Source organism: Pseudopipra pipra, chromosome 15 (assembly GCF_036250125.1).
Source record: "Pseudopipra pipra isolate bDixPip1 chromosome 15, bDixPip1.hap1, whole genome shotgun sequence".
In the NCBI taxonomy this organism is placed as follows: Eukaryota; Metazoa; Chordata; class Aves; order Passeriformes; family Pipridae; genus Pseudopipra; species Pseudopipra pipra.
Window position 1 is genome coordinate 2,860,186 of NC_087563.1, and position 24,743 is coordinate 2,884,928.

Sequence of the window (24,743 nt, forward strand, 5' to 3'; positions counted from 1 at the left end):
GATCCCATCTGCAGCCCTCGAAACTTGCATGGTGCTCTTAGACAGAAATGATTTGCAAGCAATTCTAATCAAGCAGCCACCAGGACCATGTCATGACCTTCTCACAGGTATCTTTACAGCTCTGCATGAAGAGATGAAACAATGAGGTTCTAAAAGAGCTGGGTACCTCAGGAGAGACTGAGTCAGTGAAAAGCATACAACACAGTAGTGACATCATAAATGTATAAATCCCTACTCTAGCGAACATTCAGCCGCACTTCTGCCTCTTCCGCATTTTCGAAGGCTAAGACCCGATCCTACCTACGTCCACCACCGCGCTGCAAGAAGCACCAGCACTCAGCACGTCAATGAACGAAGCTTTGCCTTCCTTGTCAGCAAAACCTGCTACAGAGGACACAGATCAGGATGGGGAAAAGGCTAGAAAGAAGAGAAAAGCATCGAGGAGGACTGGTAAAAGGAACTCACCGGGGCAGGGGCGGGGTCCGCCTGCTGGGCACCGGCAGGTTCCTCGTCTCCGAGCAGCGGCGCGGGCTCGTCGGGCGGCGGCCGGGCCGGCAGGGTGTCGCAGCAGCTGGCGGCCGAGAAGCGGAGGTGGCTCTTGCGCGAGTCGGCCGTGAGAGACACGTCGTGCGAGTAGGAGTGCAGGAAGGCGCGCACGCCGTCGATGCCCACGAAGTGCGTGGCCGGCACGCCGCGCAAGGCGCCGCTGCCCGCCGCCAGCAGCTGCTGCTGCGAGCGCCGCCAGCGCCGCAGGCGCAGCGCCAGCAGCAGCAGCAGCAAGGCGACGAACAGGCACGACACGGCGGCCACGGCCAGCACCAGCCAGCGCGTCAGGCTGCCGCCCGCCTCGCCCGCCCCCGCCTCCGCCTCCGCCCGCGCCGCGCTGCCCAGCTCGGCCAGCAGCTCGGCCACGCTCTCGGCCAGCACCACGCTCAGCGTGGCCGTGGCCGACAGCGCCGGCCGCCCGTGGTCCTTCACCAGCACCACCAGGCTCTGGCGCGCCGCGTCGCGGGCCAGTGGCGAGCGCGCCGTGCGCACCTCGCCGCTGTGCAGCCCCACGCGGAACAGCCCCGGCTCCGTCGCCTTGGCCAGCTCGTACGACAGCCACGCGTTCTGACCCGCGTCCGCGTCCACCGCCACCACCTTGGCCACCAGCGCGCCGGCCTCGCTCGACCGCGCCGCCAGCTCCACGCCCGACCACACCGAGCCCGACAAAGCCCCCGCCGCCGGCGGGTACAGCACCTGCGGCGCGTTGTCGTTCTCGTCCACGATCACCAGCCGCACCGACACGTTGCTGCTCAGCGCCGGCGAGCCGCCGTCCTCCGCCCAAACCCACAGCCCCACCTCGCGCACCTCCTCGTAATCGAACGAGCGCAGCGCGTACAGCGCGCCCGTCTCCGCCTGCACCGACACGTACGACGACAGCGGCGAGCCCCGCACACCACCCTCCCCCAGCCGGTACCGCACGAGCGCGTTCTCCCCCCAGTCCGAGTCCGTCGCCCGCACCCGCAGCACCAGCAAGCCCGCCACGTTGTTCTCCGGCAGCCGAGCGCTGTAGCGCTCCTGCAAGAACACCGGCGCGTTGTCGTTCACGTCCAGCACCCGCACACACAGCACCCTGCTGCTCTGCAGCGACGGACGACCGCCGTCGGCCGCCCGCACCGTCACGTTGTACTCCGACTCCTGCTCCCGGTCGAGCAGCTCTGCAGTCACCACACGGTAGTAACTATCGAAAGACTTCTCTAGCCGGAAAGGGATGCCTCCGTCGAGGGAGCAGCGCACCTCGCCATTGGCCCCCGAGTCCAGGTCCTGCACGTGCAACAGGGCCACCACCGTCCCCGACGGGGAGTCCTCCGAGATCTCACTCACTGCCGACGATACTGTCAGTTCAGGAGCGTTGTCATTCACATCTGTCACAGTGATCTTGACTTTCGCCGTGTCGGAGAGCTCTCCTCCGTCCCCTGCCTGAACCTCCAGTTCATGAGAGGAGATTTCCTCGAAATCCAAGCCGTTCTTGACAGCTATTTCACCTGTTTCAGAATCCAGATGGAAAAGTTCTGAAGCACTGTGTGAAATCCTCTGGAAACTGTATTTCACTTGCCCGTTCAGCCCCTCGTCGGGGTCGGTGGCCGTGACGGTGACCAGGACGGAGCCCACGGGCACGTCCTCCGGCACACGCACCGTGTACTCCGCCTGGCTGAACACGGGCGCGTTGTCGTTCGCGTCCAGCACCGTCACGCGGATCCGCGCCGTGCCCGTCCGGGCCGGCTCGCCGCCGTCGCTCGCCCTCAGCACCAGCTCGTGAAACGCCGCCTCCTCCCGGTCCAGCGCCTTCGCCAGCACCAGCTCGGGACGCTGATCCCCGCCGGGGCCCGTCTGCACGGCCAGCGAGAAGTGCTCGTCGCCGCTCAGCTCGTAGCTCTGCAGGGAATTCTGTCCAGAGTCCGGATCGTGAGCGTCTGGGAGGGGAAACCGCGACCCCGGGGCTGTCGTCTCGCTCAGTCTCAGGTCTTTTTCTGCCTTTCGGAAGCTCGGGGCGTTGTCGTTAATGTCCTTGATTTCTACTTCTATTCCATAAAACTTCATTTCCCCCTCCACTATCAGCTCACAGCGCAGCACGCATTGCTCCACCAGCCGGCACAGCTGCTCTCTGTCGATCCTCTCGGCCGTCACTAAATGTCCCGTCTTCCCGTGCAGGGCGAAATACTGCGTCCTACCTTTGTCCAGGATACGGACTCCGCGGTCGCCGAGCTCCAAGTGCTGCAGCCCCAGGTCCTTGGCCACGTCGCCCACGAACGAGCCCTTGGGCATCTCCTCGGGCACCGAGTAGCGCAGCTGCCCCCACGCCGCCTCCCAGGCCGCCAGCAGGACGCCCCAGAGCAGCACTCGCTGCCGCCGGCCCCAGCGCCTCCCCGCCGCGCACATCTCCGCCTCGCTAGCGTTGATCCAGCTCCCGCTCCGATTCCGGCTCTCGCACCTGCCCTCCGCTCTCGGCCTCTGCCGCCCGCCCCTCCGCTTCGCTGGAGCTCGCCTCCGCACCAGGGAAACGTTTGCAAACCCCTCGGCTGCCGAGACAGAGTGAGAAACCGATGGAGCCGGGCCGCAGCGGGCGGGGCTGCAGCGCTCCGACCTTCCTCTCGCTCCTCTCGGTCAACAGCGGCGCCCGCAGCCTCCTCCCGGCACTGCACGCACCGAGCGCCAACGAGCTCTGCCTGCTGTGCCGCGCCCACGGGCAGATCGCAGGGGCTGGACAGTCACCACAGAGACATCGGGCCCCGTGCAGCGGCCACTCGCTGCCTGGCCTTCTCTCCCTACGATCTCTTCTTTGATCCTCGAGTTACCCACAGCCGAGAGGAAGACATAGTCCTCTCTTTGGGACTGATATTTCTACCACACTGAAAAAAATCAGTTGCTAAGATCATTATATCTCATGTAAAAGACTTTTGTCAGTTTTGATGTGTATAATATTCTAAGGCCTATCCTACTATTAAAAAAAAATACTGGGATAAGGGACAGTAAATTAATAGAGGTTACGAGATACCACACGGGATAATCAGACACACCAGCTGCTCCTGGAGCAGCAGAGCTCATTAAACCAAGTGGCAGGAACTTCGCTTTAATTTTTTTCGGTTTATACGGAACAGGATCTAAGTTAAATTAACTACTCCAGCACCACTGATTGAGATAAGACAGTTAAAGGTGGAAGAAGTTGGGATCGATCCACTGAAACCGACAATTCTGACAACCCGAAACCCGAACAGCTCCGGAGGAGGTAGTTTGTTCCACCACCTGCCGGGGGCTCTGTTATCGCTCCCTGTAAGACTTCCCTTTGAGCACCGTACAGGAGGCTCCCCTACTGCTCGGAAATCATTCTCTCCCACCTCCCCCCGGTTTCAGGCTATAGGTCACTTCGCACTGACTGTTCTACAACTGACCCTGAGGCAGGAAGCAGCTGCAATGAACAACGCCAGAATAGTCTGCTTGTCTCCCCGCGAATCACAAGGCAAAGAGCAAGAAGAAAAAGAAGTATGTCTGCCTCGGCTCCTGTTCCTATTCTCCAGCTCACTGTAACAAAATCGATGGTGATTGCAGACGGGTAACAGTTTTCTTTACACTTAATTAATTCGATAGTTTTAAGGACGTGGAAAAGGCTTTCTTTTCGTCAGAAGTCACTCTGTAAATGCTTGTTGGTTTTAGGAAAGTATTCACCTAATCATTCAATCTTCATTCTGGTTCGAAAACTTTTAAACAAAATAGTGTAGGAGAGAAGAACAGGAAAAATTGAGCTGGAAACCTTAAATATGGGCTATTTCTAAAGGTTTAAAAAAGGCTTTATTCGAGTGTATAATGTCTGTCATTTTGCATACTCCCTTGTCATTTTCGATATGTGTAAAGGCCTCTCCTGGTAAAGCAGGCAGATAAAACAACTATTGTAAAAACAGTCTGAAAGACCCAAATCCTCGGTTTAGTATTCCACGATCCACACGATCTACCAGGTCCAAGCACCTCTCTTTGGTACCAACGGATCAGGTAAACGACAGGCTCTGAAACACAAAACTAGATGTGGGATTTGCGTGGGTTTGGTTTTTGTGGGGGTTTTTTTGTGTTCTTTCAGTTTGGTTTGGGGTTGGGGTTTTTTTGTTTGTTTGTCTGGTTTTGAGATCTCACTTAACATCTTCACCAGAAAAGGATGGGGAAGAAAAAAATAAAAGAAAGAGAGAAAAAACTGCAGAGAGAAACGATGCCCAGAACAAGTAACCAGCCCCGCCAGGGCTAGCATTTCTAAAGAAACCTTATCCCAAAACATGGTCGACGCTCTCTTCCATCAGGGAGGAAAAACCTGCAAACATCTTTCATGTTGAAAACACGCACATTTCAGGGGGAAAAACCCCAAACCAATCAACAAGAAAAAACCCAAACATCAAATCCCTTTTTGACCTCTGTCACGTGGAATCAGCAAATCTCTTTCTGCAGAGAAAGAATCCTTGTTCACCTTTGAACTGAGAAACAACTGTACAAAAAAAAAAAAAGTGAAAAATTATGCTTGGATAAAATTTATCCATCCACTTCATGCTGCCCTTTTGCAGCAGCATTCCCTCAAAACATAAGAGAATACAGGACAACTTGGAAAACACCATTAAAAATGGGTTTTGAGTTAAACAAGCAGTACTTATTCAGCCCTTCTGGAGCTACCGTATGTTAAGCAGGCTTCTCTCAAACCATAGGGGAACAAGCGGAAGAGGATTAGGAAAAGCATGTAACTTCTTAGTTTATAGAGCCAGGCGCACGTTACATTTCGGAGTGAATACCGAAACAGTACTGACCAGGTGCAGGTATATCAATCTAGGGGAAAAGCGATCAGAAGGAGAAATCTCAAACACCAAGCATTCAGCTCATTTTCTAACCATGCAGGACCACTGATATACTGCGATCACGGGTAACCACTCAAATGGGAGTTGTAATCAAAATCTATCAAGTGAAACTGGAGCTGTGAGCCCTGAAGACCCAAACGCCGCGGCTGGCAGCCTGCTGAGAGTGGAAAGGGGATACAGCGTTTCTTCCTTCCTTCACGGATCAGCAAAACCCACGCACACAATTCATAGGAAAGTAGGAAAAAAAGGAAGCCTGTTAAGAAAGGCTCAAGGGGAACAGCGTGAGATTTACTGACCTGCGGTGCGTCAGGTTCGACAAGCGGCTGTTCCACGACGGCGCTGCTGCTCGGGCTCGGCTTCTCGCAGGGCTCCCCGGCCACAAGGTCCTCCGCGGGCACGATGGGCAACGGCGGCGGCGGCCAAGCGGCCTCGGGGTTGGCGCGGGGCGGCGCCGCCACGCACAGGTTGTAGGAGTAGGGCAAGGTGCCCTCGCAGAAGTCGGCCGGGAAGGCGGCGCCGGCCAGCGACAAGCGCTGCGCGCCCAGGCAGCGCAGCACGGCGGGCGGCCCGGCCCGCCGCAGCCGCGCCAGCACGGCCAGCGCCACGCTCAGCACCAACAGCGCCGACAGCAGCGCCAGCGCCAGCACCAGGTAGAACTGCAGCTCGCCCGCCGCCTCGGCGCCCGCCGCCCGCTCGCTCAGCTCCGGCAGCGCCTCCTGCAAGCTCTCGGCCAGCACCACGTGCAGCGTGGCCGTGGCCGACAGCGCCGGCTCGCCGTGGTCCTTCACCACGGCCACCAGGCGCTGCTTGGCCGCGTCCCTCTCCGACACGGCCCGCGCCGTGCGCACCTCGCCGCTCTGCAGCCCCACGCGGAACAGCGCCGGCTCCGACGCCTGCACCAGCTCGTACGACAGCCACGCGTTGCGCCCCGCGTCCGCGTCCACCGCCACCACCTTGCCCACCAGGTACCCGGACGACGCCGAACGCGGCACCACCTCGAAAGCCGAACCCACCGAGCCCGCAGACGCCGCTCCCGACGCCGCCGGCGGGGGCGGGTAGAGCACCCGCGGCGCGTTGTCGTTCTGGTCGAGCACGAAGACGCGCACCGTGGCCGTCGAGCTGCGCGCCGGCGACCCGCCGTCCTGCGCCCGCACGGCCACCGAGAACTCGCGGCACTGCTCGTAGTCCAACGAGCGCTGCGCGTACACCGCGCCGCTCCGCGCCTCCACCGACACCAGCGGCGCCGCGCCCGCCGCGCCCGCGCTGCCGCCCGACAGCCAGTAGCTCACGCGCCCGTTCGCGCCCGCGTCCAAGTCCCGAGCCACAACGCGCAACACCAGCAAGCCCACCGCGTTGTTCTCCCGCACGTACGCGCTGTACGACGCCTCCTCGAACACCGGCGCGTTGTCGTTCACGTCCGACACCTCCAGCACCAGCTCCCTGCTGCTCCACAGCGCCGGGCTGCCCCGGTCCCGGGCCACCACCGTCACGCGGTGCTCGGACGCCTGCTCGCGGTCCAGCGCGCTCGCCGTCACCACCTTGTAAGAGCCGCCCGACGAAGCCACGATCGACAGCGGCGCCTCCCCCGACAGCTCGCACGACACCTCACCGTTCTCGCCGGAGTCGGGATCGTTCACTTTCAGTAGGGCCACCACGGTGCCGACAGGCGCGTCCTCGGGCACCGGACTCGACACAGACAGAATGGTGATTTCGGGTGCGTTGTCGTTCACGTCCAGCACCTCCACCTCCACCTTGCAATGCGCCACCAGACCGCCACCGTCCCTCGCCTCCACAGGCAAGCTGAACGCTCGCGTGTTCTCGAAGTCCAGAGGCTCCTGCAGTGTGATTGTCCCGCTCTCCCTGTCCACCACGAATTGCTGAAGCACTTTGGCCGGCATTTTGCCGAAATGATAGGTGATATGAGCATTGGTGCCGGCGTCGGCATCTATGGCTGACACTTTCAATACCTCTGAACCCGGCAGTGCGTCCTCCCGGAGGCTCGTGCTGTACCGATCCTGCGAGAATACGGGTGGGTTGTCATTAGCGTCAGTCACGCTGATCCGAACCTCAACAGTTCCAGTTCTCATGGGCTCCCCGCCATCCACTGCCGTCAGTAGCAGCTCAAAAGAGCTCTGCTTCTCCCGGTCCAACGTTTTCTCCAGCACTAATTCAGGCTGCTTGCTTCCGTCCGGGCTCTCCTTGAACGCCAGAGAGAAGGAGGGGCTGCTGGTGAGCCGGTAAGTCAGCAGTGAGTTGCTTCCCACGTCCTCATCCTGGGCCATCTCCAGAGGAAAACGAGCACCGGGAGGGATTAATTCCCCGATCTCGAGGTCCAGAGCAGCCTTGCTGAAGGACGGGGAATGGTCATTCACGTCTTCGATGGCCACCTCGACATGGAAGACGTTGAGCGGGTTGTGCACCAGCGCCTCGAAGCTGACCGAGCAGGACAACGACTCGCCGCACAGCTCCTCCCGGTCCAGCCTCTCGCTCACGTACAGGTTCCCGTTCCCCTCGCTCACCGTGAAGTATTGCTTGTCCGCGCTGAGCCGCAGCTTGCGCGCCGGCAGCTCGTCGGCGCTGAGCCCCAGGTCCCGGGCCAGCGGCCCCACCAGCGAGCCTCTGGGCAGCTCCTCGGCCATGGAGTAGCGGAGCCGCTCCGCCGCCGCCCGCCAGCACAGCCACAGCAGCACAGCGCCCAGCCCCAGCGCTCGCCCGCCGCCCGGCCCGCCGCTCGCCCTCCGCCCGCCCGACATCGCCCACAGCGCTCGCTCGCCGAGCTCGCAAGGCTCCTGCCGCTGCCCCGCCTCCCTCGCAGCCGCTCTGCGCAGCCCCAGCAGCGCCCGACAAAGCAAACCCGGCCCGCCGCCGCCTCCAACTCGCACGCCTCTGCTGCCCGCGCCGCCTCTCGCCTCTGCTGCCCGTGCCGCTGCCGCTCTGGCCCGCACTGCCCGCCCGAGCCAGCAGCCTGCGGGGACAGCGCGCACAGGCGGCGGCGGCGGCGGCTCCAGCAACGCTCGGCGGCGGCCCAACAGCGGCACCCGGAGGCGCCGACACAACACTGCAGCCGCCTGCTAGCCGAGCATTAATACTGCTTGGATGCTCGGAGTTTTTAGGGTAAAGCTCTTCTTAGGGAAAAGTCCCATCATCTGGTCAGCCCATCTATGGTCAGCATGATCAGCTGAATTCTTTTCAAAGATTTCTGAGAATTTATATACAAATCCAAAACCTCTATCTGACCTCATCAAAGCAAGGAATTTCTGTGCCGTCATTTGCAGCAGCTTTGCCAAAACTTTACGTTAAGAACTGATCCCCAGAGCACCTGAAGGATCACTGAGGTCTCAAGATGCAAGTTAAGCAAGCTGCGCTGATTTCAAAGAGCTACTAGGTCTCTGTCAACTGGACTGAAGTAATTTATTAAGCTTCCAATGTTCTTTTTATCAGAACAACAAAAATCCTTGGCACCTACTAAACCAAAGAAGACAAATCAAACACTTCCCTCTGTCCCACGTGTGGCTGCTTATTCACCGCTGTGACGCATCCAGCCATGTAGGAAATCACACAGAGAGGCACAGTCGTGTAGTCCTCACAGACACAAGAATAATGCCCAGGTAGGTAAGATTGGCCAGCAGCGCTGTACACTCTGTACAGTGTTCCAGAGCTTGCCAGAGGGGGATCAGAGGGAACTGCTGCTATGCACTGATGCTCCTGGATCTTGTTTAATGCTTGTTACCCACTTGGAGTCAGAAAGGGGTAGGGCTGTGTGCAAGTGCTCTCCTCAAAGTCCTTCTTACAAAGCAGAAGCTCAGATCTGCTTATTAATAAAAAGCTGTGACTGAGCCCTCTGAGGGAAATACTGGATTCCTGGAATGTACAGGTGCTTTGCTAAGTCTCTGCCTTGAAAAATAACTTCCCAGAACACATAGAGATCAGAAAGGTCTGAACACACAAGCAGGGTGCTAAAGTTTTACTTTGGACTATGTAGTAGGAGAGTTCATTTCTCATCAGTTCTTGTGAATTTTACTGCTTTGTAGCCTGATTATCTCTTATGATTATGAAGCTGTAAGTGTAAATGCTTTATGAAAGGACTGTATCTGAATGCAAGGACTTGGGAAAGACTAGATTTTATCTTCTATTTCATTTTCTTTGCACCTATCATCCTTTTTTTCCTCTTGTGGTTCTCAAGGGAATTCAGTATCTGCTGCAAAATACTCACAGCTACAAATGCAAAAGAACAATCTACATGTGGAAAACATGAATCATGACTCTCCAGGAAACAAATTCCTAAGGGAGATCAAGGACAGAAACTGTAATCACTACTTTGATGAAGTAATTACTACTTTGTCAAACAGTTACAGGGACATAGAGACAGAGAAAGGAGGTTTCACACAGGAATTTTAAGCTATTTAACCTATACATCGTCATTCCAATCTCTCCTGAACATCTTGTAGATTTGCTTCTGACAGTCATGATTGACAAAAATATCTCATGAAAGGACAATGCATCATGATCATACCTAGAATGGAAATATATTTGCCTGCTCACGATCATTCTGAGAAGAAAGATAAGCATTCAAAAGCACCAGAGAGACTAAAAGAGGAGTCATCATACAGCAGAGATGGGTCATTGAGCCATTCACTCAAAAGAATCTCTCTTTTATCTCACACACAGTTGCACAAAGATGCAATTTTTTCTACTGTCATATGTACATATATTCACCCATGACATTAAAAGACAAATGTATCCCCCTCACATCTTCCCTTCCACATCTGCTGTAACATGAGCCAGAGGCACTAACACATAATGAAGTACTCAACAGAACTCATCAATTTTTCTACCATGTAGCTTGCTCATCTCCCACAAAACTGAAGCTGCATGTTTAAAGGATTTATAGTTGTCCTGTTTCTCAAACCATGTGTTCTGAGAAGGTAGAACAGATTCTGTTTTAACTTCTGTTTCTTCTTTTTTTTTTTCTCACACAGAGAGTTTTAGGTGGCTACAGTAAACATTTGCTACAAAACAACTCACAAATTCAAATGCAAAAGCACTTTCTAGAAATGGGGGAAACAAACCTTCCAGGAAATGAAGGCCTGAAAGAGTGTTACTACAACTATGAAGAAATTCTACTTTACAACATTACAGGTATATATAATTTGAACAAAGGTGGTCTCCCGCAGGAATTGTCAGCTGTGCTACCCACAAATCATCCTTCTAAATGCAGAGTTATTGTACAAATGCTCTATTATCAGAGGACTGCTGTTGTGTTTCAGGGTAGGGAAACCAAGATCAGAAAAAAAAAATGGGACAGGCCTTGGCATCAGGCATGAAATCAAACCATTGCTCAGCCAAAACCACATTGACCCACCTGATTTCCTGCTTCAAAGTCAGCCTCTCACCCTCCTTGCTCTGCATTCACAGCCTTTAGTTGCACCATGGACAAATCCAGCTATTGGTCATGTATTGGCCACAGATGAAAAAGCATTTCATTTGGGGATGTCTCATGGAAACAGAACTATATCAAAGTATTTGTTTTGGCAGCTGCAAACCTTGAAAGTATGTATGGATGAAATCCAGTATTTAGGACTCAGTAATTACAGCCCTGCAGGGTTTCTACCCTCAGATATACATTGACATCTCCCTAGACCTTCACTTGTAAATAGGAGATAGAAGAGGAATGGCAAAAATACTGTCATTAAATATGAAATAAACAATGAGAAATAGCTGCTGCAAGAACCCAGAGGAATCATACCTGGAGAAAATGAATCCATCCTACTAATGCTAACATTTCTGCAGCAGCCTTCCTCCAAAAGCTGGGATGACAGACACTGAGACTCCTCTCTTTATGCTTTCCTGTTCTTTATGTAGAACAAACCTTAATTTCTCAATTCATGGAATCACACACACGTGTTTCCTTCAGGACTTCCATTATCAAAACAACAATAACCAACAGCTCTCTCTTCAGTGCTATCAACCAGGGCCAAGTGCACCCCAATCAGGGAAAGTATTTACAAAGGGAAAAAAAATCTCACTGCAAATCAAAATTGTTTAGGTTCACAGTACCTAGCTTTGCCATTTTTCCTTGCAGCAGCTGAATCACCTGAAACTCTCCAGTGAGCCTAAATGTAGGATGAAAAAGCTTGTGCTGTGCCTCAATTCCTGCTCTGGATGAATAGGGTTTTATACTCTTCCTACTTTCATTCCTTTATGGAGACACAGATCAGCACTTTCCATCCTCACCACCCAGAGAAACCCAAAGGAAAGTGGACAGAATTCAGAAAGGCTCCAAGACAATCGAGAACGAGCACAGGTTTATAGTCATGTGGCAAAACAGTGTCCACGAGTGGCTATTCTGTGCTGGTGCTGGGGCTCCCCTTCCCACAGGTGTCCCCACTGAAAGAGTCCTCTCCAAGCAGGAAGACCATCATCATTCTATATACACAGCTAATCTCCTTGTTGGAGACCTGCCATTGCCTTTCAGGACAGGGGAAACAGGATCACAGCATGAATGCACAGGCCTTGCTACCAGACATAAAATCAAATAATTGCCCAGCCAAAATCACATTGACTCACCTGTTTTCCTGGTTCCAAGTCAGTCTGTAACCCTTCCTGATCTGCATTCACAGCCTTTAGATGGACAATATCCAACTATTCCTCACATATCAGCCACGTTCTTTTAATTCAGTGCCATTTTATGGGAGCAGAAGTACATCAAAGTCTTTGTCTTGTGTATTGGGTTTGAGTGGCAAAGTTTTGGTGGCAGGGGGACTACAAGGATGGTTGCTGTGAGAAGATGCCAGAAGGTAACCCTGTGTATGACAGAGCCAGTTTCGTCTGGCTCCAAGATGGACCCACCACTGAACCAGTCAGCCCTGGTCATAGTGCCCCTGTGGTGACATATTTAAGAAGGTTTGAGACCTGCTACACAATGGCAGCCAGGAGAGATGAGTGAGAATATGCAAGAGAAACAGCTCTGCAGACACCAAGGTCAGTGAAGAAGGAGGTGCTCCAGGTGCCGGAGCAGATATTCCCCTGCAGCCCCCGATGGAGACCATGCTGAGGCAGGTTGTCTCCCCGCAGCACACGGAGGTCTGTGGTGGAGCAGATACCCACCTGCTTCCCGGGAAGGACCTCCCACTGAAGCAGGTGGATGTGCCCTGAAGAAGGCTGTGTCCCTGGGGACAGCTCACGTTGTAGAAGGTTTTTGGAAGAACATGTGTCCCTGTGGAGAGGAGCCCGTGCAGCAGCAGGTCTGCTGGCAGGACCTGTGACCCCCACAGGTCACCCATGCTGGAACAGAGCATTCCTAAAGGACTACACCCTGTGGAAAAGACCCCTTTTGGAGCAGATATTGAAGATCCGTGTCATGTGGGAAGGATTCAGAGAGAGAATTTAATAAAGGACTGTCTACCATGGGTAGGACCTTGTGTTGGAGCAGGGGAAGAGCATGAGGAGGAAGGAGTGGTCATGATGAACTGACCCCAACTTCATTTCCAGTGTCTTGCACCTCTTGAGAGGAGAAGGTAAGAAATTGGAAGAGAAGTTGAGCCCATAAAGAAGAGAGGAATGGATGAAAGGTGTTTTTAAGATTTGGGTTTATTTCTCATTACCCTATTCTGATTTGACTGGTAATAAATTGAATTTTGTTGTCTCTCATTGTTCAGATCTGACTTTTAATTGGCAATAGATTAAATTAATTTCCCCAAATTGAATCCATTTCGCCTATGACAGTAATTGTTCAGTGATCCCCCCATCCTTATCCGCATCCATGAGCCTTTCTATGTATTTTCTCTCCATTCTCCAGCAGCTTGGTGGGCACCTGGCAGCTCTCCAAGGTTAACCCATCACATCTTGGCAGCTGTCAGTCTTCAATTTATGGATAGAAACCACTTCACCAGCCTGATAATCTGTCAGTCTTTTACTATATGAATGTTTTCAGAACTACCATACAAAGAAGCCCAACTTTAGAAGTGAACAAAGAAACAAGACAATCATGGGAAACCTGCAAAAGTGTAAAAATCACATCTTAACATTTCAGATTGAGTCAATTGTAATAAATACACAGAAAAAGTAACTACTTGCTAATAAGTACACACAAGGTTCACACAGGAGCTCGCACCACTGACTACAGCCATAGTTCCTCAAAGGAATTCCTTTGGATAATTAAAAAAAAGGAAATGCATGAAAGCACATCTGTGGGCCTCATCTAAAAACTGGGGAAAACTGAACCTTGAGACCCTCCTTTTAGCCATTTCAAACTGTACCACAGTGAACTCTTGCACCTGTCCTTTCTCTGTGCAGTCTGAACTCTTCACCTTGCCCAAATATCATACAATAAAGAGCTAAGTTTGCAGAGAGACATCAATGAAAGAAATGTGGTGCACACAAATTTGCAGACCCCAAAGACCACAGCACAGGTTCATTCTTCATACAATTTGAAGAAACATAAAAAGATCTAAAGGCCATAAGCAATATAGAGCTCAGGTATAGTCCTGGTCATTAAAGTGTCAGTTGAAAGACAGCAACATCCTTCTCCAGCACAAGGGCAACCCAGAAAATACATTACACTACCAAACTGATGCAAAGGTTACATCTATGCCTAATAACCACCATTCATAGGAATCATCATGCAACAGGAAAGCAAACTGATGAACACACAAGTAGGCCTGTCAAAATCTGAGTAGTGTAACATAAAAAAAAAAAAGACACCCTCAGACTCATGTTTGTAGGGCAGCAACAAAGCACTTGCACTTGTCTCCATCAGTATCTCCTCACACACAGGACCCCCGAGACACTCCTCAAACCCATGACAGATTGCATTAATCTTCATCATCTGCAGATAAACTCTATCAGAAGAAAAGCTGCACAGACAACTTCTCCTTACCTTGGACAATATTTGAATTTTCACCGTGTGTGTGTGATGAGCAAGAGCATTTCTGCACTGACATTTTAAGGAAAAAAGTGTCTGAAAGTCTTTCTCTTGACAGCTGTAAATATGAAAGGCACTTACTGGACAGTTGGGCAAATGGAATGCATATGATCTTCCACACACCATCAGAGAAAATTCCTCACCTTTGGCTCATCACAATGAGCAAGACAAGAGGTTAAAACATGCATAATGAAAGAGATGATGCAATATATTCTTATTAAAGGCAGTTAGGTTAGATAGGTAATTCGGGTATTTAGTAGGGAAAGAATAATCTGTCATCTCTTCACAAAGGCTCCATAATGGTATTTATCATAAGAACATAACTATGCTGTTAGTGAAAAACAAACAAAAACTCCCCCCCCCCAATTAAAACCCACAAAACCAAAAACAAAACTAAACAAACACAAACAAACAACCCCCAACAATACTCAAACCAGAACAGCAACCTACAGGGACACAGGACAAAATACCTAAAACTCCCAATACAGCTGGAATAACATGTCTTCTAGAAAAATATCTCTTCTGTGGCTCTCAAGGGTCTCTCATGCACAGCTCCCGCGACTCACATCTCCAGCCACTCACAACTTGCATGGTACTCTTTGACACTCATAATTGCCAATCACATGTAATCAAAAAGCCAGTTACAGAGATAAAACACAGATAACATTAACTCTTCAGGAAAGGGAAATGCAGTTCTCTGCAAGGTTCAACACCACAGAGATTATAAAGTAGATGTGCCTCTTATGTTACATTGGTATCGACTTAACAGCTACTCCCACTTAGAGAAACAGGAGAGGGTACAGTACCCTCACCTCTTCAGCATTCCACACCAACCTGAGCGAGCGATAAACAATAAGGCCCTGTATGAACAAGGGGCAAGAGCACAGGAGTCTCCGTGTATCTATTCATATCTACATGCACAAAGAATGATACAGAAAGGAGGGAAAAAAATGCGAACTATTAAGAAAGGAAAAGAAGGAAAATGAAGTAAAAGGAACTCACCGGGAGAGGGGCGGGGTCCGCCTGCTGGGCACCGGCAGGTTCCTCGTCTCCGAGCAGCGGCGCGGGCTCGTCGGGCGGCGGCCGGGCCGGCAGGGTGTCGCAGCAGCTGGCGGCCGAGAAGCGGAGGTGGCTCTTGCGCGAGTCGGCCGTGAGAGACACGTCGTGCGAGTAGGAGTGCAGGAAGGCGCGCACGCCGTCGATGCCCACGAAGTGCGTGGCCGGCACGCCGCGCAAGGCGCCGCTGCCCGCCGCCAGCAGCTGCTGCTGCGAGCGCCGCCAGCGCCGCAGGCGCAGCGCCAGCAGCAGCAGCAGGAAGGCGACGAACAGGCACGACACGGCGGCCACGGCCAGCACCAGCCAGCGCGTCAGGCTGCCGCCCGCCTCGCCCGCCCCCGCCTCCGCCTCCGCCCGCGCCGCGCTGCCCAGCTCGGCCAGCAGCTCGGCCACGCTCTCGGCCAGCACCACGCTCAGCGTGGCCGTGGCCGACAGCGCCGGCCGCCCGTGGTCCTTCACCAGCACCACCAGGCTCTGGCGCGCCGCGTCGCGGGCCAGTGGCGAGCGCGCCGTGCGCACCTCGCCGCTGTGCAGCCCCACGCGGAACAGCCCCGGCTCCGTCCCCTTGGCCAGCTCGTACGACAGCCACGCGTTCTGACCCGCGTCCGCGTCCACCGCCACCACCTTGGCCACCAGCGCGCCGGCCTCGCTCGACCGCGCCGCCAGCTCCACGCCCGACCACACCGAGCCCGACAAAGCCCCCGCCGGCGGCGGGTACAGCACCTGCGGCGCGTTGTCGTTCTCGTCCACGATCACCAGCCGCACCGACACGTTGCTGCTCAGCGCCGGCGAGCCGCCGTCCTCCGCCCAAACCCACAGCCCCACCTCGCGCACCTCCTCGTAATCGAACGAGCGCAGCGCGTACAGCGCGCCCGTCTCCGCCTGCACCGACACGTACGACGACAGCGGCGAGCCCCGCACACCACCCTCTCCCAGCCGGTACCGCACGCGCGCGTTCTCCCCCCAGTCCGAGTCCGTCGCCCGCACCCGCAGCACCAGCAAGCCCGCCACGTTGTTCTCCGGCAGCCGAGCGCTGTAGCGCTCCTGCGAGAACACCGGCGCGTTGTCGTTCACGTCCAGCACCCGCACACACAGCACCCTGCTGCTCTGCAGCGACGGACGACCGCCGTCGGCCGCCCGCACCGTCACGTTGTACTCCGACTCCTGCTCCCGGTCCAGCTCTCTCGCCGTCACCACGCGGTAGTAGTCATCCAAGGACTTCTCCAGGCGGAAGGGGACGGCCCTGTCGAGGGAGCAGCGCACCTCACCATTGGCCCCCGAGTCGCGGTCCTGCACGTGCAGCAGGGCCACAACAGTCCCTGGTGGGGCGTCCTCTGAGATCTCGTTCAGAGCCGACCGCACGGAAATCTTAGGCACGTTGTCATTGACATCTGTCACAGTGATCACGACTTTTGCCGTATCGGAGAGCTCTCCACCATCCCGTGCCTGCACCTCCAGTTCATAGGAGGAGAATTCCTCGAAATCCAAGTCGTTCTTGATAGTTATTTCTCCTGTCTCAGAGTCCAGATAAAGAAGTTTCGAAGCCCGATCTGAAATTTTATGGAAATTATATTTCACGTGCCCGTTCGGCCCCTCGTCGGCGTCGGTGGCCGTGACAGTGACAAGGACGGAGCCCACGGGCACGTCCTCCGGCACACGCACCGTGTACTCCGCCTGGCTGAACACGGGCGCGTTGTCGTTCGCGTCCAGCACCGTCACGCGGATCCGCGCCGTGCCCGTCCGGGCCGGCTCGCCGCCGTCGCTCGCCCTCAGCACCAGCTCGTGGAACGCCGCCTCCTCCCGGTCCAGCGCCTTCGCCAGCACCAGCTCGGGACGCTGATCCCCGCCGGGGCCCGTCTGCACGGCCAGCGAGAAGTGCTCGTCGCCGCTCAGCTCGTAGCTCTGCAGGGAATTCTGTCCAGAGTCCGGGTCGTGAGCCTCGGCCAGGGGAAACCGTGACCCCGGGGCTGTCGTCTCGCTCAGTCTCAGGTCTTTTTCTGCCTCTCGGAAGCTCGGGGCGTTGTCATTAATGTCCGTGATTTCTACTTCTATTTTATAAAACTTCATTTCCGCCTCCACTATCAGCTCACAGCGCAGCACGCATTGCTCCACACTCTCGCACAGCTGCTCTCTGTCGATCCTCTCGACCGTCACTAAATGTCCCGTCTTCCCTTGCAAAGCAAAATGCTGCCTCGTACCTTCCGTGACAACTCGGACGCCGCGATCGCTGAGCGCTGGCAGTTGCAGCCCCAGGTCCTTGGCCACGTCGCCCACGAACGAGCCCTTGGGCATCTCCTCGGGCACCGAGTAGCGCAGCTGCCCCCACGCCGCCTCCCAGGCCGCCAGCAGGACGCCCCAGAGCAGCACTCGCTGCCGCCGGCCCCAGCGCCTCCCCGCCGCGCACATCGCCGCCGCCGCACCGCCGGCACCGCAACTGCGTCGAGAGCTCCCGCCGCCGCTCACCGATCGGGCTCACGGTGCAGCTCCGGCTCGCCGCTCCCAGCCGCTGCCGCCGGGCTCTCTGTGTCTCTTCAGCACGGTTCCGCAGCGTGGGGACGCCCGGCCGCCGATCCAGGAATCCAGCGATCGAGCCGGGCCGCAGCGGGCGGGGCTGCAGCGCTCCGACCTTCCTCTCGCTCCTCTCGGTCAACAGCGGCGCCCGCAGCCTCCTCCCGGCACTGCACGCACTATGTATATGTCATGTAGTTTTCTTAATACGACGTACCGAGTGTTACGAGTCGTAATTCAGTAGCTCAAAACCAAAACTTTCATCGTAAGTATTTTTAGTAGTTAAAATTAAATAACTGGTACAAGAGTAGCAAAAGAAAATGGGGTCTGATGTACACAATTAGACATGCACCCCCCCTCCCGGAAAACCACAGGTATTAAGCTTATTGAGCTGGGCGTCTGGAACTTTGATTTTGAATATCTTAGTCCATAATACCTAAATTAACTACTCCACCAACACTGACTGATACTGAGACCTCTAAAGCTGGAACAAAATATTGTCAACCCACTGAAACTGAGACCCAAACGACCCCAACTCCCTACAATTCCGGAGGAGATGAGTTGCTCCCCCATCTGCCAGGCCCTCCGGACTTTCTCCCTAAAAGACCTTTCCGAGGCCACAGTACAGGAGGAGGCTCCCCTACTCCTGGAAATTCATATTCTCTCACCCCTGTGTTGCAGGCTGTCCGTTACCTGATCACTCCTTTATGACTGTACCTACCACTACTCAAGAGGCTGGAAAGCACCTGCAGTGAACATTATACATATTTACATACAATCACGTCATTCTATAGGCCCAGGTAGAGGCTTTTCTTTCCTCAGAAATCAAGGTGTAAAGGACTGTTGCTTGTTAATTGTACTAATTCTTGTATATTCACGTAGCTACAACATATAGTCAACAAAATAATTTAGAACAGGGGGAAAAGAGAAGTACGGCTGCACAGCCTAAGTTGGGGCACCCTTGATAAATGTGCAAACTCAAGTGCCGACGTTGTCATTCAGCAAATCTCCTTCAAATTTCATGTAAATTTTTGGATCTTAGACGCCTACCTTTTAAGCAGACAGATGTAACTGTTACTGGAAAAAAAACTCCAAAACCAAAAACCCAAAAGCCAGGAGAACGAATTCTCTATACAAGGTCCAAGCACTTACCTTTTCGTAAAGAGGATATGAAAAGAAAACAGGCTCTAAAACACAAATTACAACTTTTTCTTTCTTTTAAGACCTCATTCTTCATCTACAACGGTGTATGAAAGAAATATTTTAAAGAATAAAAAAAAACCCACAAAAACAAAACAAGAAACCAGAAGTACCGACCACCGACCAGGATGGAAAAAAAAAGTCAGGAAAAGTTAAGACGTCCCGCTGCTGCAACCAATCCCGCAAAATATAGGTGACACTCTCTTCTTTCATTTTGGATGGAGAACCTATCACTTTTCCATTCATGAAGTACAGGAACTCTTTTGGGAGTCCAATACCGAAAAAGCACTAACTAAAAGGTTTGCAACGACCTATCAACGAGGTCCAAGAATTTCAGGACAAATGGATCATTAAGGAAAAATCTCCGACAGATAATGTCAGTATCATTTCCATGGTTCTTTCATGCGGAACAAGAGTATCTCCTTCCTCATAGTAACAAATCCCCTTCACTTTTTTTAGTTAAAGTATTACATACAACACATCCAGTTGAAATTCAACCTGTGACTAGTGACACTCAAGAGATGCCACTGCCTAGTACTATTACAGGACGGAGTGGCCCCGTTCCTTCACTCTGTGACGGAGACAGGGACCAGCACTCCCCATCCACAACACGCCGGGAAACACAGAAGAGGGCAATAGTTAGGAAGAGCTCGAAGAGAATGGACTGACTGACCTGTGGTGCGTCGGGGTCGACAAGTGGCTGTTCCACGACGGCGCTGCTGCTCGGGCTCGGCTTCTCGCAGGGCTCCCCGGCCACAAGCTCCTCCGCGGGCACGATGGGCAGCGGCGGCGGCGGCCAAGCGGCCTCGAGGTTGGCGCGGGGCGGCGCCGCCACGCACAGGTTGTAGGAGTAGGGCAAGGTGCCCTCGCAGAAGTCGGCCGGGAAGGCGGCGCCGGCCAGCGACAAGCGCTGCGCGCCCAGGCAGCGCAGCACGGCGGGCGGCCCGGCCCGCCGCAGCCGCGCCAGCACGGCCAGCGCCACGCTCAGCACCAACAGCGCCGACAGCAGCGCCAGCGCCAGCACCAGGTAGAACTGCAGCTCGCCCGCCGCCTCGGCGCCCGCCGCCCGCTCGCTCAGCTCCGGCAGCGCCTCCTGCAAGCTCTCGGCCAGCACCACGTGCAGCGTGGCCGTGGCCGACAGCGCCGGCTCGCCGTGGTCCTTCACCACGGCCACCAGGCGCTGCTTGGCCGCGTCCCTCTCCGACACGGCCCGCGCTGTGCGCACCTCGCCGCTCTGCAGCCCCACGCGGAACAGCGCCGGCTCCGACGCCTGCACCAGCTCGTACGACAGCCACGCGTTGCGCCCCGCGTCCGCGTCCACCGCCACCACCTTGCCCACCAGGTACCCGGACGACGCCGAACGCGGCACCACCTCGAAAGCCGAACCCACCGAGCCCGATGCCGCCGGCGGGGGCGGGTAGAGCACCCGCGGCGCGTTGTCGTTCTGGTCGAGCACGAAGACGCGCACCGTGGCCGTCGAGCTGCGCGCCGGCGACCCGCCGTCCTGCGCCCGCACGGCCACCGAGAACTCGCGGCACTGCTCGTAGTCCAACGAGCGCTGCGCGTACACCGCGCCGCTCCGCGCCTCCACCGACACCAGCGGCGCCGCGCCCGCCGCGCCCGCGCTGCCGCCCGACAGCCAGTAGCTCACGCGCCCGTTCGCGCCCGCGTCCAAGTCCCGAGCCACAACGCGCAACACCAGCAAGCCCACCGCGTTGTTCTCCCGCACGTACGCGCTGTACGACGCCTCCTCGAACACCGGCGCGTTGTCGTTCACGTCCGACACCTCCAGCACCAGCTCCCTGCTGCTCGACAGAGCCGGGCTGCCCCGGTCCTTTGCAGTGATGGTGATATTGTAAGCGGACACTGTTTCTCTGTCCAGGGCACTGGCTATTATTAGTTTATAGGTGTTCTCTGACGACATTTCCAATCTGAAAGGCAGATTTCCGTCCATGTTACAGCTCACTTCTCCATTTTCTCCCGAGTCTCTGTCACGAACATTGATCACAGCTACAACTGTGCTCGGGACTGAGTCTTCGGGTATCGGGTTCAAGATAGGCAGGAGAGAAAGGGTTGGCACATTGTCATTTACGTCTGTAATGTCTATGTGTACTTTGGCTTGCGCAGTGAGTCCACCCCCATCCTTACCTTCAACAGTCGCTTCATAATATTTCCCTTCTTCATAATCTAAGTGACCTGTAACCTTCACATCCCCTGTCCTGGGGTCCAGAGAGAAGAGCTGGCGACCACTGTCTGCGATGTCACTGAAAGAGTAGGCGATTTCTGCATTGGTACCTTCGTCACTGTCAGTAGCTTTCACCTGAAAAGCTAAGGAGCCCTCTGGCAGGTTTTCCATCAGTCGAACCTTGTAGATCTCTTTGGTGAATACTGGTGGGTTGTCATTTGCGTCTGTCACGTTAATCTTAATCTGGGCTGTCCCGGATCGGACCGGATCCCCGCCATCCAGTGCCGTCAGTATCAAATGGTGATTTCTCTGTTTTTCTCGGTCTAAGTTTTTCTCCAGTACCAGTTCCGCGTGTTTCGTCCCATCAGGGCTCTCCCTCACTAAGAGGGAGAAGAGTGGATTGGGGGTAAGTTCGTACTTTTGTAAGGAGTTTGCCCCGATGTCAGGGTCTCTGCCACTGCCCAGTGTAAACCTGCTCCCAGGAGGCGTCGACTCGATGATTTCTATGGTAACAAATTCTTTGTTAAACCGCGGCGCGTTGTCATTGATATCCTGGATAGTAACGCTCACATGAAACATGTCGAAAGGGTTCTCCATGACTGCCTCCAAGCGGAGGACGCAGGGCGACACGGCCCCGCAGATGCCCTCTCGGTCGATCCTCTCGTTCACCCGCAGATTTGTATTGCCTTCCCCGAGAGTGAAGTACTGCTTTTCGTCACCAGCGACTATCCGCAGCTTGCGCGCCGGCAGCTCGTCGGCGCTGAGCCCCAGGTCCCGGGCCAGCGGCCCCACCAGCGAGCCTCTGGGCAGCTCCTCGGGGATGGAGTAGCGGAGCCGCTCCGCCGCCGCTCGCCAGCACAGCGGCAGGAGCACGGCCAGCAACGCGACCCGCCCGGCGGCTGCCCAGCCCGGGGCTGCCGGTCTGACCTTCATTCTGTGGACGACTTTAGATTAGGCTTTCCCAGCAGCTGAACCGGTATCCGAGAGAAATAAATGTATGAAATCCCTTTTGCTGGTCGGAGCACGGCTTAGTCGAGCGGTTCCTGCTTTTCTCCCTGCTCTGAGCTGTGCGGAGCAGCAATGAACGGGCGCCGGGGAGGAGCCGACGGCGGAGCTGCTTCTCCGCCTTGGCCAACAGTGACACCCTGAGTCCGTGTCTGAGAACCTCACAGAACAGCTCGAAGGCGCTGCTCTGCAAGTCTTTTAATTAGTACGGATTGGAAAATAAAGAGGTAATCGGTACCGCGAAACAGAAACCTTCTCTTTGTGCTGAAAGGGTGCATCTAGGAATTCCCATTGTCCGAATTACTTACACTTGCAAGTCTTCTGCAGGACAAATCCTCCCCAGTTGCTTGAAGGACGTGCAGCAGGACCTTGATTTCTCCCCTGCTGTGATCTTACTGATCTCTTCAGTGAGGCGCGGGGTGTTCCCGCTGCCATCCTCTCACTGCCGTGAGAGAAAAGGCAGGACAGAGCGAACGCTGAGGCACTGCTCGAGGGTGGTGGTTTATTCCTAATAGCTGAGACACGCACAGCTAGCACTAAGTTTTCCCCCTTTGAACAGCAGTCACTGATTTCCAAGTAAAGCCAGGAGTTCCAGCCATTGAGAAAACCACAGCGGTCACACCAGATCTGAGCTCATCTCTTTCGACTTTAAAAGCCCAGCATCATCATATCAGTACCACACAACTCAACACCGAATTCCTTTCATCTGTCTCCCACAAACCACGGCCGATACTGTAGCTGATCTCCAACCTTAAGAATATTTTCTGGGAAATGTTGATGGTGGTTACCGTTGCTTAAACAATCAAAAGAGAACAGATAGATGCCTGACGGAAAGCTGTTGTACCTCACCTGGGAATTAGAACCTCGCCTCTCGTACAGCAGAGAAAAAAGCAAACCCATAAACAAACAAACAAAAACAACAACAAAAAATCCTGAGGGAAGGCTGTATCATCACAGCCCCTTACGCAGAAGACAAGGAGAGATTAGAAAACTCTCCACTCTATCTACTCGGTGGAGTGGCTCTTGCACATACACCAACGCTGCGTCTCTGCAGATGTCAACGTCAAGACCTTCTCAGGAAGGTATATTTAGAAAATATGTTTTCCTGCTAACTTTGGCAGTTCAGCCAGCGAAGAATAATTCCCTTTCCTCCAGCTGCACCTGTGTACAACTCACGGTAATGAATTAATAACCTTTCAGAACAGGAAGTGGATTCGAATTTGTAGCGTTTCAGAAGCCAAGAGATAGAAGTACTGTGAACATCCCTATATGAGGTCTAGTTTGCTGAAACCTGTCACCGCCAATTCACTACCTCCTTTATGGCGACAGTCGCCCATAACAACCAAGACACACATATTCATGCATCTTCACACACTGAGGTACCCTCCACATCGCTGTTTTCCAGATTACCTCCCATTCAGAAATTAGCCACGCTATAAGGAGATAGTGATTAAAGATACTTTGTTTTTAAACACTTTTAAAATGTATGTTCTAGGAAATATACTCTATTTCAATGACTGTGCCTGTACAGTAATTGACAAATACATTTGTATCGAATCCAAATGTTAAGTCTGGCAGCGGGGAAAAAAACTCGGTGGGCTATCAGAGGAATTCTGCACTATCTAACACGAACCTCTTCGTAAAACTTCGAGTGCCCTTAAGTAGGATTGATTAATTCTTTTGTTGATGGCAGATTTAGAAGAAAACTGAGGCTTCAAAGGTGTTGGCTTTCAAGCTACAAGGTTGTCCAATTCTACCAGAATTTTAGAGCTGATACAGAGATTACAACGAAATGCTGGGAACTGGGTATTAGCAAGTACTTTAAAAAATTCGAAGAAGTGCCAGAAGAAGACAAGAATAAGACAAGAGTTTTCCTTGTGAAGTTGCACATGCAACGGAAGCTTCCAGCCTTAGGGAAAGCTAGATGAAATGAGCTCTGGCAGGCAGTAGAGAACAGGACACATAAAACACACACAGCCGACTCAGACACGTACAGCAGGTGACATTCACGGGCTGGTGACCGTCTTAAAACGTGATTTCCAGGACTGTGAACGGTGCACTGTGAAATGCCTGTTAAGAATCCTAAACACAAAATAAAGTTAAAAAATTAACGTACCTGAGAGGATGCTTGCCAACAGCTCTCGGTAACTTGATCTGAAGTGACATACTCTTCAAGGTTCCAGCACAGGTATTGAGTAGGGAACTTAAGGTGTTGTTTTAGCACGAACCCCACCCAGGCACAAATGCCAGAGCAGAACTGAGGTTTGTTTCAAAACACTTCGATTTAAATACGGCGCTTAAACATGTCACATGATCTTTCGACCAATGACAATCAAGTATTGATTGAGCAAGCGTGAGAACCCAGAAAACTACAACTCCCATGATTCCTTGTCACATTTTTCCTGCCACAGCAACTAACAGCGCTTTGGCTGCTCCCAAAGCTGTCACTGTCACATTTATAACCAGTACATCTTTAAGCTATTAGTGAAATACA

General features: G+C 53.8%; 4 protein-coding genes across 4 annotated transcripts; all 4 read right to left on the bottom strand.

The window, feature by feature from the left end:
• Window positions 1–402: 402 nt before the first annotated feature.
• Window positions 403–3,269, bottom strand: LOC135422393 (protocadherin gamma-A10-like). The gene has a single exon (XM_064671488.1). The coding sequence runs from the start codon at window positions 2,923–2,925 to the stop codon at window positions 418–420; it is 2,508 nt and encodes an 835-aa protein (XP_064527558.1). The 5' UTR covers window positions 2,926–3,269; the 3' UTR covers window positions 403–417.
• Window positions 2,936–8,125, bottom strand: LOC135422820 (protocadherin gamma-B5-like). Its single transcript, XM_064672327.1, has 3 exons — window positions 5,669–8,125; window positions 5,325–5,343; window positions 2,936–3,246 (listed from the first exon to the last, which is right to left on the bottom strand). Exons 1-3 carry the CDS (start codon window positions 8,123–8,125, stop codon window positions 2,936–2,938), a joined length of 2,787 nt encoding a protein of 928 aa, XP_064528397.1.
• A 7,130-nt stretch (window positions 8,126–15,255) lies between these two features.
• LOC135422821 (protocadherin gamma-A10-like) lies at window positions 15,256–17,913 on the bottom strand. The gene has a single exon (XM_064672328.1). It carries the CDS (start codon window positions 17,755–17,757, stop codon window positions 15,256–15,258), a length of 2,502 nt encoding a protein of 833 aa, XP_064528398.1. The 5' UTR covers window positions 17,758–17,913.
• A 1,660-nt stretch (window positions 17,914–19,573) lies between these two features.
• LOC135422822 (protocadherin gamma-B5-like) lies at window positions 19,574–22,177 on the bottom strand. Its single transcript, XM_064672329.1, has one exon. The coding sequence runs from the start codon at window positions 22,175–22,177 to the stop codon at window positions 19,574–19,576; it is 2,604 nt and encodes an 867-aa protein (XP_064528399.1).
• Window positions 22,178–24,743: the final 2,566 nt, after the last annotated feature.